The following is a 14,835-nucleotide window of genomic DNA, read 5'->3' on the forward strand; positions in this document are numbered from 1 at the left end:
TAAGCCTAATTTTTCATTTCAAATGTAAAATATTTATTTAAAATATACTTCCTAAGCAATTGCAGGTGGAAAGTAAATAAACTCTTTCAAATGAAATAAACAGGATACATAAAAACCAAACAAAACCCCAAACTGGCAGCACTTACCTCTCTCTCAGCTTCTTTCAAGATTGCTTCTTTCTCCTTCACCCGCTGCACAAACATCTGTTTCATCTCCTCTTCTTTCCTTTGACGTTCACCATAAAATTCATGTCTTTTGATTTCATAGGCCTCCTGAAGACTGAAAGTGATGTAATAAAATGCAAGGCAATCTTCAGTAGAAATGAAAATGCAAACATAGGCAAGCTCTATGATCAATCTAACTGCACTTTACACCCTTCCGTCAGAGCAACCCAATGCACAGAATTTTCCATCCTCTGAAATTGACAAAGCAGGATGCTTGCTAATTAACAGCAGGATTCACATAACTGATTCATTTAACACAATTAGAAATTCCTTGAGGCACAATTCTACAGAAATTCTTAGAGAGTAAGAGTGATCCTAAGAACTTTCCATATGAGGCAGATTTTTTCAATTGCAGAGTTTCAGTGCTAATAGATTCTCTTCAATATTCAAAAAATAAAAACTCCCCTTACGTTAACTAAGTCTTAAAGTGTGCCAAAAGACAAATAAAATTAATTGTCCTCTTATGAGAAAGGCAAATATTTCCATTTGTCAAAATAGCAATTTCTATCTAAATTATTCCTACAATGTGGCATTTTACATTTAAAATATGAAATATTAGAGACCATATAGTAATTATAAAGGAAAAAATACTTCTGCAACACTTGCGTGATGGCTCTATCAATCAACAGAACATTCTTTGTTTCTTGCATATTTTTTTTTAAATGTCAGGTATCAAATAATCTTCATACACTCAATCTGGGTGCCAGGTGCTTAGGAGCAATACACAGTATAATAACAATACCACACTTTGTGACGGTAGCAACCTTTCACATAAAGCACCTCCCTTGGATCTTGACAGTGCTCAGGGAGCACAAGCTTGACAGCTGAGTGAATTAGCTGAGGCTCATTAAGGCTAAGTGACTTGCCCCAGGTTACACTCATAAATGATAAATAAGTCAAGAAATGTTATAGTTTAGAGAAGATGAAATCCTAAGAATCATGGGAACAGTTTCTCCTCAAGTGTAGAGCCAACAGACTGTGGATCTCAAACTCCGTTGTTGAGTTATTCCAGCCATGTCCATCTCTCCATAACACATTTGGGGTTTCCTTGGAAAAGACACTGGAGTGGTTTGCCATTTCCTTCTCCTAGCTCATTTGTACAGATGAGGAACTAAGGCAAATAAGGTGAAGTGACTTGTCCAGGGTTACACAGCTAGTGTCTGAACTCAGGTCCTCCCAATTCCAGAGCTGGCACTCTAGCCACCATACCACCTAACTGCCCTAAGATTTCAAACTATTTATGTCCAAAACAGAAGTCACTATTATTCTTCTCAAAATGGCCCCTCTTCCCATCATCTTGTCAGTTCTGTTTCTGAAATATGTCTCTCCTCTGTCCCTTTTCTTCCACTCAGACCCCAAATTGATTCAGGTCCTTATTTCTTCTCACCTGACCTATTGCAATAATCCCCTAACTTCTCTTACTCCCTCAAGTCTCTCTAATAATCCCCCACGCAGTTGACAAGTGATAGCCCTAATGTACAGATCTAAACATATCCTTTCTCGCTCAAGAGGTTCTTGTGACTAGAAGTTGTTTCTAGGATAAGGAAGACTCCACTTCATCTCTCACACTTATTTTTATTACTACCTCCCTGAAGTTTAGCACAGTGCTTTTCATAATGTAGGTACTCAAAGATCTGTTCAATTTTATGAACACTTCTAAGAAGTTGAAATGTCTATTTTCTAAGCCCATTGTAGACTATAAACATCAAATTAGAACAAGGAACAAGGCTGCTAAAAATAGTCAGACACAATGAGAGAGGAACAAAATGACCAGATCCTTAGGAAAAGGGCATAAAACTTCATTTAGTGTAACATCTTGAGGCATTAACGGCAGGGAAATCATTAAAAGACCTCTACAACCTAGCTCAAAGCCTACCTTCCCAGACGTGTTACACGTTACTGAGTCTATGACCCAGGCACACTGGCGTGCTTTCTATCCCTCCCATGAGACATTCTATTTCCCATCTATACCTTTGTATAGGCTGCCCATCATGCTTGGACGGCACTCCCTACTCACCTTCACTTCTTAGAAGAAAGCCTAGCTCACTAGGTTACCATCTTAAACTCAGCTAACCTATCACTTCCAAAAGGAGGCCTCTTCTGATCTTCTTCTTCTTCTTCTTCCTCTCCCCTAAACACAGCAGATAGGGCACAGGTGACTTGTGGCCAGAAGACTTGGGTTCAATTCCAACCTTAAACATATGGGGACATATGGGAGCAAGTCATTCAACTTTTCTATGCCTCAGTTTTCTCATCTGCAAAATGAGAGGGTTGAATTCAATAGCCTCTAAAGTCTTTTTCAGCTCTAAATTAAAGATCCTATGAAATCACCTTGTATGTGGTATGCATATGTGCGTGTGTGTATATATATATGTATACACACACACACACATATACATACATACATATATATAGTGTACATGTATATGTATGTATATGTGTCTGGCTGCTGTCCTTTGTTCTAAGGACCAAAATCACATCATAATGTTAAGAGTCAAGTTACAGCATGCCCGCCTAGCTAATCAGACTTATACAAGCTTGGAAAGGTCTACCAGAGGTCGGGCACAAATAGTCCATGTGAACATTTGGGATGAATTCTCTAAATTTGCAAATGTTTTTCTTTTGAGGTATTTCGATTCTGCTTTGCTCATAAAGCATAGCACCCTCACTGATGAGGGCATGCCCTGCTGGGTAGTCCTATGCGAGTGTCTTCCAGCTCATGTAATCAATTCCAAAGTTCTTAAGAGAGACCTTGAGAGTATCCTTGTATCACTTTTTCTAATCACCATGTGAGCATTTGCCCTGTGTGAGTTCTTCATAAAATAGTCTTTTGGGCAAACATGTTTGGCATTCAAGTATGTGTGTGTGTGTGTGTGTTTGTGTATAATATTTTATATATACATACACACATGTACATACACATATGCATACATATATATATACACATACATATACATACACTCTTTTATATATTTTCTTCCTACTCATATGTGTACATGTGGATTTCCCTAATAGAATCAATATATCAATCCATAAACATTTACTAAGCACCTATTAGGTGCCAGGCACTGTACTTGAAGTGACTGTTTCATTTTGTCTTAATATCCCCAAGGTCTAGCACAGTGTCTGACACATTAGGTGATTAATAAATGCTTGTCAAATTGCATGTCCAGTCAGACTCTATCACATGCACTGAAATGATCTTTAAAAAATTCTTTAGCATCCGGAATGGCTCACTGAGGAAGGGGAAGGGGAAATTCAGAAATGAAGGTGATATAATAACAAAAGATATCAACAAACATTTTAAATTAAATGATAATTGATGCACTCCTGCATAGCATAACTGGTGTTAAAAATGACAATTCTGAGCCAATATTACTTAATGGATAGAGAGAGGGCCTTAAAATCAGGAAGATCTGGGTTCAAGTTCTGACACTAACATATGTGCAAGCCCAGGAGCAAGTCCCTCCACTTCTTAGTATCCAAAGACACTCTCCGACTGTCAATGGCATAGGAGTTGCTGGTTTGCATTGGAAGCAGGAGACTCCTCACCAGGAGTTCCTTACACTGATGCCATCAGAGGCTTCCATCTAAAAGGCAGTTAATGTATTTTAAGGAAAAAATTAATTAGTTAGTTAATTTATTTTAAAAGCTTTTTGATAAAAGAAAAACTCTTCAGGTCCCAAGAAAACTTAGCTACTCAGTGATTGATTCCTCCATGGAATAACCAGTAGCCACAAATTTATTGTCATGATTATGCCAGGATTTTAAATAACTCTGCAACTCTGACTATAGGGTACACCTGGCTTTTTAAAGCTGGGCATTGAAGATTCCAAAATTTCACCAGGCAACAATTCTAAAGTATAAACTATAATGACTAGTGTGTTAATAGCAAAAATATCAGTTAGCCCTCTGGGGTGACAGCTTGTTTTTAGAATTTAGTGGAGATTTCGGCTTAAATCTGAAATAATTAAATGTGCAACCCAGGCATTTCTTTCACTTAATATAAATAAGATTATACTCAATTAATTAAAAATGACATTCTAATGCCATTTATTTAGGTCTCATGACCTGTACATGATATGTGCTAGAAGATTAAGATGTCAAATTTAAACTAGCACAACAATTCAATAAATAATTAAGGTAGTTCATACTATCTGTACTGATGAGCTATGAAAATTTGGACAAATTAATGAGCTTTCTTATCTGTAAAGTTCAATTCAATTAAATTCAGTAAACATTTATTAAGCCCCTAGTAGGTACTAGGAAAACTATTTATGTTCTACAAGCTTATAGTCCATTGTAATAAGAAGTCACATTTACATAGGTTTAAGGGGTTTTTTTAAGTTTTTCCATATACATATTATCTCATTTGATCTCCACAATAACATTTTAAGAGAGGTACTATTGTTATTCCCTTTAAACAGATGAGGAATTTGAAGCTCACAGAGTTAAGTGATTTGCCCAGGCACAGGACTGAGTATTGGAGGTTTCTCTGACTCCAAGTTCATTTCTCTATCATGTCAATAATCCTGCTATTCCATGAATTATATTTACACATACAATATACACTTCTGTGTATGTCATCTCCCCAATAAAATGTGTGCTCCTTTGTAAAACTTCAAGGGCTTTGTGAATGTTAGATATTACTTATTATTCTTTAAAAAAACACCAAATAATCTGAAAATACTAAGAGATTATAAATCTGTTAGAAATTGAAGAAGAGAAACTAACCATTATTTAATTTTTAAGAAGGTAAAATACAAAATAGTAATATAATGACTCTCATGCCACAGTTAGATGATTACTTTTGCTACATCAAGCCTAACTCTTGAAAAAGTTTCAATATTTTTGTCTTTCCTTATTTTTAAGTTTTAGGTTAAATTTATATTCAACATTAAGTTTATGTTATTAAATGCAGATCCTAAGAAACAAAATTACAAATTCTATACTTAGGTTTCCTTTTTCTCTAAGTTGATCAATATATATCTTCGTGACATACTGTCTCCTCACCATGGCCTCACTATCAGGCCATCTCCAACCTGTCAGAAATTTGGATTCTACCTTTTGTTCCCTGCAGCTCTAACAGGTGAATCCCTTTCTTTGGTTTATCTCGTTTGAAAGCAGGCCTTTTATATCACAGCTACTTCCTGCAAGCTCTTCCACATGGCCCCATACTCTTTATGTGTTTACCTTCCCCATTAGACACAAAGTTTCTTAATAAATGCTCTTTTCTCTTTCTCTCCTTTTCCCTCTCTCCCTCATCTCTATAAGAAGGCAGGAACCAAGAAGAATACTATGATCTAGTCATAAAAACTAACTGTAACAAAACCCAATCTTAAACAGTTAAATGATCATGGAATTGAATGATTTGAAAGGCTCTTGAGAGGTCGGTCATCTAGTGATCACAGTAATAGTACTCTCCCAATCAGACAATTTCAGGTTTAAAACAGAATAAAAATTGATCACGAACTTTCAAGGAAAGACTTCATGTAATATTGTCTATTATTCAGAAACATTTACAAAGAACTTATTCCATGAATTTACTTCTTTTCCAAATATAGATTCACTTTCTAGACTAAAAGTCTTTATAAAATATCAATTTCCTTGCCTTTAAACAAAAATTCATTATCAAATTCAAATTTTCAATCAGAGTTCTTTTGTTATACTTACATATTTTAAACACATATTGACTGATCTTCAAATAATATCAGAAAAAAAGGGAGACAAACTAAAAAAAAAAAGACATAGCAGCTAGTTGGCCCTGGAGTCATGAGGACCTGAGTTCAAATGCAGCCGCAGATGCTTATTAGCTATGTGACCCTGGGTAAGTCACTTAATCCTGTTTGTCTCAGTTCCACATCTGTAAAAGGAGCTGGAGAAGAAAAAGGCACACGATTCTAGTATCTTTGTCAAGAAAATCCCCAAAAGGGTCAAGGAGAGTTGAACATGACCAAAATGACTCAACGACAGAAAGTTGAACACAAATGAAACGACTCAATAACAACAGATACTACATGTCTGCTGAATTGAGTTCTCATGCCTGTAGTGCTTACAACCTCTTAACTAAATATTTGCCAATTTATATACTTTTGTACTTTTCATTTTTCATGTGGCTTTTGTTCATTATATGTACTACTTCCATTTAATCTTTTTGCAGTAATAATCTCCTAATTCCCTTATCCTCATTCATGTGGCTATATGGTCCCCAAGTTCCCTTATAATCCTAAATGTTTACCACAAATGATACTAATTTTTCTCTTTTACTCCCTCTGCTCTCAAGCAAACTATTTTTGCAATTTTTTTCCTAAATTTTGCACTGCATTTAATCATTAGATATTTGTTCTTCCAAACTTTTTGTTTCATAGTATTGTGCTTCAGTTCCTCAAATTTCTATTTTATGTTCTTATTTCTCTTATAATATTCAGTTTAACACTGAGTATCTAATATCATATAAAGGGCATAATGCTAGATGAAAAAAATTACAAGCTCTGTACTTAAGGCTTATTTCCTCAAAAAATGCCTCCTTGTATAGCTTTTCTACCTCCTTTTTAAGTAGTCTGATTTCAACATCTTTTCAGATTTCCTTCTAAAAGTCTTTCAACTTGGGAAAATGGAAATGTAAATAATTCATATTCTTTTGGTGGCTACCACACTAAAGTTACATGAAGCTGAACAATTTCACATTTATTCTATCTAAGTCACCTTCTTCCAGAGGCAGTTAAACAATCTGTTGAGATCATTTACCCTTCTATATATTATAAAGTGGTAGAAAAGATCCATTCACATAAAGGAAACTAAGTATCTTCAAGGTAGAAATCATATATTTCTGATGTTAAGAAAAGGCAAATAACAGAATACCTAACTAGAATACTTAACTATTTTTAGTTTTTTAGGATGTTACATTTAGAGTTGGAAAGTGTTTTAGAAGCCATCTAATACAATCCCCTTTTTTTAAAGATTGGGAGACTCTGGTCCAGAGAGCTTAAGTCATTAGCCCAAGGTCAAACAGAAAGTAAGTAAAAGACCTGGGTATTTTAACCCAACTCTCTGGTTTCAATCCAGTGTTCCTTTTTCACTCTATAATACAGTCTCTGACTTCTATGAATCATGTATCTTATAAATCTTCCACTAGAGTAAACCTATTTCTTCCATCTTCCCACCCCACTTCCTATACATGCATTTCTCAATACTCTTTGCAGAGAGAGTATGTAAAGTAAAAAGAATATTGGACTTGGAGTCAAGAGACCTGGGTTCTGAATTTTACTCCCCTTGCATATAAAATGAGAGATCTGAATTAGGTGTTTTCAAGGGGCAGTAAGACTATGAATTTCTATGATTCGTTTCACCTTCTCTCTTCCTTCAGTGTATCAGACTTAGCTTAATTCACCTTTCTGTTTTTATTACTTGGCTTTATTTACCATAACTGTTAACATCATATATTATGCTGATTTATTTCATTTTCAAATGGTGGTGGGGAGAAAAGAGAGGTGAAACCAACTGAAAAAGGGACAAAAGGAAATAAAAACCAAGAAAATAGTAAAAATGAGGTAGGTGCTTGAGAAGAAAGTGGGGAGAGGAGGATTACAAAAGAAATATCCCTTGGTTCCTTTTTCTCCCCCCCCCCCCAAAAAGGTGTGTGTGTGTGTGTGTGTGTGTGTGTGTGTGTGTGTGTGTGTGTCTCTGTGTACATATACATACATATGAAATCTGTTTCTTTAACTTATTTTTTAATATTCTTATTTAAGCTATGTGCTAAGCATAAAAACTTCTGAGGACAATCTAAACTGAGCCAATAATCCTTATAAAAATTCTCAACTTTAAAAACACATAAAGTTGCATTATACTCTAAGATATTCAATATTACATCTGTAACTAAAGAAAGTTTTTTATAAACTTAACGATTAAAATTCTAAAGTATATGCCCATTTAAGAAGCTATGCTATATTCTTATTCTTAAGTATTGTACCCACCATATGTCAGGATGTTTCTAAGAGAAAACACATCTGAAGGTTTCTTTTTGGATTGACTTTAGGTCAGGGACTGGCAGCAGAACCCAGGATTCCTCATATCTCCCTTTCCATCCTGACCACCTGTGGCTTCTGACTAGGTTTCTAGCCTCTGCCATCTACTGCAGATCAAGTACAGTCTCTGCTTCTTTGTTCTTCCTGTCCCAGAAACAATCCTCCAAATCTCTGAATGCTTTCTAAGGGTCTTAATAAAAACAAAGGGAAAGCAGATAGGTGGCTTTAAAAAATTCATTAACTATTGCTTCAAAGTTTTACAAGTGCTTTTCTTATAATGATCCTGAAAGCACTAGTGAAAGCACTATCATTATTATCATTATCATCAGGATTATTTTACAAATAATAATAGTGGCTGAGCAATGTTAAGAAACCTGCACAGCAAATAGGCAACAAAATCCATGATTGGAACCCGCACCTCAGGACTCAGTTCTGGTGCACCATTCTCAGTTCTGAATGTTCCCAAAATAAAACATCCAGTATTCAAGTAAATGAAAGTAGAACTAAGTCTCATCTTTCTGAGTACTTTCACTTGTAACTTAACCTTCACTTTTGTTCTTGAAAACCTTGCCCCATCCCTATGTTAACCTGTAGCTTCTGCTCCTGGTTCTTCTCTATAAAGATGGCTCCTTCCTTTCCAGATCTGCCTACCCCATTCTCTTTTTCCACTTGAAACCTTGTAGGGAAAGATTCAGTTCAGATAGATAAAAAGGTTGTCTCCTATTACACCACATACCAAAGTAAAATTCAGCTGTATGTTAAAGAGAAGTACAGATCCCAGTTTCTTCTATTTCTTTTGTGAAGAATGAAGACTGCCTTGCTGATTTCATCCTAGGGGTAGGTGATATGATTGAGTGAGCTCTGTTGGGCTGGTAGGGATTTGGAACTGAGAGATGACATAGGACAGGGGTCAAAGATACTGCCAACGAGATTACAAACAGAAGATGATGGGGAAAATAGCTCTTGTTCTTTCTCCTCCTTTACTTTCCCAGGGAGAAGATGAGGACTAGAGGACACTCAAGAATATTTAGCGGGGAGAAACACAAGTTGTAGCAAGGAAAAAAGACTGTTGCTACCATTCATACATAAGGATATAGTATTGCGTTGAGGTTTTAGGAGAAATTGGTAACGCTAACTACCAGTTTTTCAAAGGCAAAAAAATCAAGGAGAAAAAATTTTCTAGGTCCCTTAAATTTTACAGATAACAAAAGTACTTAATTAAACCATTAATCTCACAACTGTTTTTAAGTAGGTGACTTAAACATAAACTATTTCCTTGTCTGAGTAGGCTACTTGAATGTGAGCATCTACCTGAAAACATTATGCTTTCAATAAATACTGAAACAAAGCACGTGGTGAGTTGTAATGACTGAAACCCTTGGCAGGTTGTATCAGAGTATATAAATCTAAGACATCTCTGCTGTTACAGATCTCCAACTAATGTTTTGATGGTAATAGATCAGCTGATCTATTGTGATTTCACCTTGTCAACTGCAGGCCAACCACCAAAACCATTCCTTTTCCCCATCTTAAAAAGGGAAATTAAAGGTAGATTTTCCTCTAGAAAAACTGACAGACACCTGCTGTGAATTATGTAGCTTCACAATTAGGGAAGAATACTTTAATTTCACAACATCATGACTGGAGTCATAGTGTATGTGCTTGAGAAATCCAATCAAGAAGGGAATTTTTAAGAAGTCTTGGATGTGTCAATAATGTTTTATGCCAGAACATCTACAAAAATGGGAGCTTCAGATAAATTAAAAAACTCTTGCCCAAAATTTATACTTGATTGGTGATTAAGAAGGCTGCAAAATCAAACTGATTTGAGGTTCAACATTACTACCTTTTGTATTTATCCTTGTAAAAAGCCAAGACATGACCAAAATACAGATAGCAGGATGGAGAAGGAAGAGAAAGGGCCCAAATTGGAAAAAAAAAATCCCATTAGGAAATAACTATATCTGGAGAAATCTAAAAAGACAATTTTCTGGATAGCTTTATCAAGATAAATCTAATCATAACTATAAGTTTACATAAGACCTGAAATATTAGGATTTAAACTTAAAATTATTTCAACAACAAAAATGTCAATGTAGCATATCAAGTGACAGTTTTAAAATTAGTTCCCAGGCAAATTTTCAACATAATACTTGATGCTCAGTTTTTGTATGTGTCTTAAAATGAGCTTTCATTATTTTACTACATATATATGTACATAAAGGTCAGAGGAACTGGATTTGTTCTTTCAGTAGTACAGAAATATAAGGGCAAGCAAATTCCCTTTACCAAGGCAGACTGGCAACTTTCAGTCTATGAGAGATTGGGTGATGTGCCATATGAATCAGACGTAGGACTTTGAACCCATGTCTTCCTGGCCTGGAGGCCACTTTTTTAGAGACTATACCATGTTGCCTTTATAAAAAGATAAAGAAACAAATATTTTGAACCAGACCTGTAACTTCATTAATATAAGGAGTTCCCAATAAGGAAACTTCCTAATTCCATCTACCAATGCAAAAAAGCAATGTCTCTATACCTCAGATCTTTATAAGAGTTGCATAGGGCACAAAGAATTTAAATGACCTATCTGGCCAAGATGGCGGACTAGAAAGACACACTTACATAGGGTCTCCCCACACAGCCCACAAAATACCTGTAGAGAGGGACTCTCAACAAATTCTGGAGCAGCAGAAGTGGAGAATAACCGAGTGGAGGAGATTTCCAGCCCACAGTGACCTGAAAGGCCCACGGAAACACCGGTTGTGCCAGATGCGGGGTGGAGCACTGAGCTATGAGACTCTGGAAGGAGGACACCTCGGGGCGGAATCTCCAGTCCCAGCAGCAGGACCTCAGATCCCTCAACCCACAGGCACCAAAGGTCAGTGACAGGGTTTATTAGCCGGCCAGGAAGGGTGAAAGGCCTCCCCATAGCTTCAGCAGCAGGCAGTAGCCACAGAGGGTGCAGAGCAGCCCATACAGACGGCTCTACAGACTGCTCATTGTTGGAGCATAAAAACCCCTGGGGGCACTGAAGAGCTGAGTCTTACCTCAGCCCTGGGTGGAGGCTCTGGCTGAGCTTGTCTTTGTCCCACGCTGAATGGTGGCCCTGCCCATCCAGCTTATCTGAAACTCAACCCCCAGGGCTGACTTGGCAGAACTGGAGGCTAGGTGGCTGTGTAGAGGTAATTGCTAAGATTCTGGACATAAAAATCCCTTTCTGCGTCCAGACCAGTACATGCTTGATCTTGCCACCTTGGAGGAACTGAGATCTCACAGATTCCCAGAGTATACCCTACTCTTCACAAAGGACCCAAAAGTCCAGTAACTGGTTGGGAAAATGCCCAAAAAAGGGAAAAAAAAATAAGACCATAGAAAGTTACTTTCTTGGTGAACAGATATCTCCTCCCATCCTTTCAGAGGAGGAAGAACAATGCTTACCATCAGGGAAAGACATAGTAGTCAAGGCTTCTGTATCCCAAACACCCAAAATAAATATTCAATGGGCTCAGGCCATGGAAGAGCTCAAAAAGGATTCTGAAAACCAAGTTAGAGAGGTGGAGGAAAAACTGGGAAGAGAAATGAGAGAGATGAAAGAAAAGCATGAAAAGCAGGTCAACACCTCGCTAAAGGAGACCCAAAAAAATGCTGAAGAAAATAACACCTTGAAAAATAGGCTAACTCAACTGGCAAAAGAGGTTCAAAAAGCCAATGAGGAGAAGAATGCTTTCAAAAGCAGAATTAGCCAAATGGAAAAGGAGGTCCAAAAGCTCACTGAAGAAAATAGTTCTTTCAAAATTAGAATGGAACAGATGGAGGCTAATGACTTTATGAGAAACCAAGAAATCACAAAACAAAACCAAAAGAATGAAGAAATGGAAGATAAGGTGAAATATCTCATTGGAAAAACAACTGACCTGGAAAAAAGATCCAGGAGAGACAATTTTAAAATTATGGGACTACCTGAAAGCCATGATCAAAAAAAAAAGCCTAGACATCATCTTTCATGAAATAATCAAGGAAAACTGCCCTGATATTTTAGAACTAGAGGGCAAAATAAATATTGAAAGAATCCACCAATCACCTCCTGAAAGAGATCCAAAAAGAGAAACTCCTAGGAACATTGTGGCCAAATTCCAGAGTTCCAAGTCAAGGAGAAAATATTGCAAGCAGCTAGAAAGAAACAATTCAAGTATTGTGGAAATACAATCAGGATAACACAAGATCTAGCAGCTTCTACATTAAGGGATCGAAGGGTATGGAATAGGATATTCCAGAAGTCAAAGGATCTAGGACTAAAACCAAGAATCACCTACCCAGCAAAACTGAGTATAATACTTCAGGGGAAAAATTGGTCTTTCAATGAAATAGAGGACTTTCAAGCATTCTTGATGAAAAGACCAGAGCTGAAAAGAAAATTTGACTTTCAAACACAAGAATCAAGAGAAGCTGAAAAGGTGAACAGCAAAGAGAAGTCATAAGGGACTTACTAAAGGTGAACTGTTCATATTTCTACATGGGAAGACAATATTTGTAACTCTTAAAACTTTTCAGTATTTGGGTAGTTGGTAGGATTTTACATACACACACACACACACACAGAGCACAGAGGGAACTGAATAGGATGGGATCATATCTTTAAAAAATGAAATTAAGCGGTGAGAGAAAAATATATTGGGAGAAGGGAGAAATGGAATGGGGCAAATTATCTCTCATAAAAGAGGCAAGCAAAAGACTTTTCAGTGGAGGGAAAAAGAGGGGAGGAGAGAGAAAAACATGAAGCTTACTCTCATCACATTAGACTAAAGGAAAGAATAAAACGCACACTCACTTTGGTATGAAAACCTATCTTACAATACAGGAAAGTGGGGGAGAAGGGGATAAGCAGGTTGGGGGGGATGATGGAAGGGAGGGCAGTGGGAGGAGGGAGCAATTTGAAGTCAACACTCTTGGGGAGGGACAGGATCAAAAGAGAGAATAGAAGCAATGGGGGGCAGGATAGGATGGAGGGAAATATAGTTAGTCTTTCACAACACAACTATTACGGAAGTCATTTGCAAAACTACACAGATATGGCCTATATTGCATTGCTTGCCTTCCCAAAGGGAATGGGTGGAGAGGGAGGGATGAAGAGAAGTTGGAAGTCAAAGTTTTAGGAACAACTGTCAAGTACTGTTCTTGCTACTAGGAAATAAGAAATACAGGTAATGGGGTACAGAAAGTTATCTGGCCCTACAGGACAAAAGAGAAGATGGAGACAAGGGATGGGAGGGATGTTAGAAAAGAGGGCAGATTGGTGATAGGGGCAATTAGAATACTAGGTGTTTTGGGGTGGGGGGAGGGGAGAAATGGGGAGAAAATTTGGAACCCAAAATTTTGTGAAAATGAATGTTAAAAGTTAAATAAATAAATAAATGACCTATCCATGACACTACACCCAGTATGCATCAGAAATAGGACTAAAATCTCAAGTAAATTATGACTTCAAAGATAGCTCTTATCCACTAAGCCACAATGAAAATTGCCTCTCCCATACACCCCTCTGTTAAATCTCTCCTTTAGGTGGTCTCCTTTCTGGTATGTTAAAAAGTGTTACAATGCGATGTCTGTTTTTTCTCATACAAAATAATGTCCCATTTACCTGACTGGTTTGTTCTCTGGGCTTACATCTTTAAAACCCATTTCCTCCAGTTTGCATCGCCTATAAAGTTCATAGTGTCGAGTATGGGTTTGTTCTCTCAGGTCCTCCATATTTGTGCAAATAAGCATTTCACGGAGCTTTACGAAGTCACAGTGATTTTCATTTTCCACTAGTCAGAAAAAGGGCATTAGGAAAAGTGGTATATATAATGTAAACATTTGAAATAACTTATAAATTACAAGTTTAATAAGTAAGCTATGGTCTATTCCAAGTATTCTTTTCAAGGGTATTATAGTTAATTTATAAGCAAAATTAAGAAATCAGGGAAATGTTAAAAATTCAATGTCTAGAGGGCAGGCAGCATCTTATGCTACTTTCTAATTATCCACTGGCATAATATGATATATACATATATAATACAGATACAGTCATACCATTCTATATATTCTATTGGCACTCTGCCAGGCCATTCCAATATAGTTGATTAAGAACACCTGCTATTCTCAAAGTAGTAAAGTCTAACCATACAAATTTCTCAAGATTCGGAGCAATTTTAGTCAAATAGTAGCTAAGTGTCCATAGATTAATATTACCATACATGACACAAAGTATGTTTTCTCTACAGCCTAAATGTGTTGTGTTCAAATCAGTATAAACACAATGTGATATGCTACAATGACCAATTTTTTATACATTTCTTACATTAAGAAAATACAGCTATATTTTGTTATCAGAGAGTTTCATATCCAACAGTGAAATACATATTTTATGTATGTCATATACACATGTGCAAATAAGAATTTCTATTATTATGTTTAGTACCCAGAAGAAGCAGCAAGTCTGGCAGATATCCAGAAAGGTTTGATCTATGATCCCAGGAACAGATCTTAAGACTAGCTGAGCAAAGAGGCTTAACACCAAAGGATTTGTCCCCACAACAGTCAAT

The 14,835-nt window shown here is 36.7% G+C and overlaps 1 protein-coding gene across 2 annotated transcripts in view; it reads right to left on the reverse strand.

The window, feature by feature from the left end:
- The window catches only part of SEPTIN10 (septin 10), a 53,271-nt gene that overhangs the window by 7,823 nt on the left and 30,613 nt on the right, over positions 1-14,835 (reverse strand). For both annotated transcript variants that reach the window (XM_072621840.1, XM_072621841.1), the window contains exons 8-9: positions 13,890-14,058; positions 147-279 (exon numbers count right to left, since the gene is read on the reverse strand). In XM_072621840.1, coding sequence (XP_072477941.1) covers positions 147-279; positions 13,890-14,058 — 302 coding nt within the window. The remainder of the gene's footprint in view (positions 1-146; positions 280-13,889; positions 14,059-14,835) is intronic.

The sequence above is a fragment of the Notamacropus eugenii genome, chromosome 6, assembly GCF_028372415.1.
Source record: "Notamacropus eugenii isolate mMacEug1 chromosome 6, mMacEug1.pri_v2, whole genome shotgun sequence".
NCBI lineage: Eukaryota > Metazoa > Chordata > Mammalia > Diprotodontia > Macropodidae > Notamacropus > Notamacropus eugenii.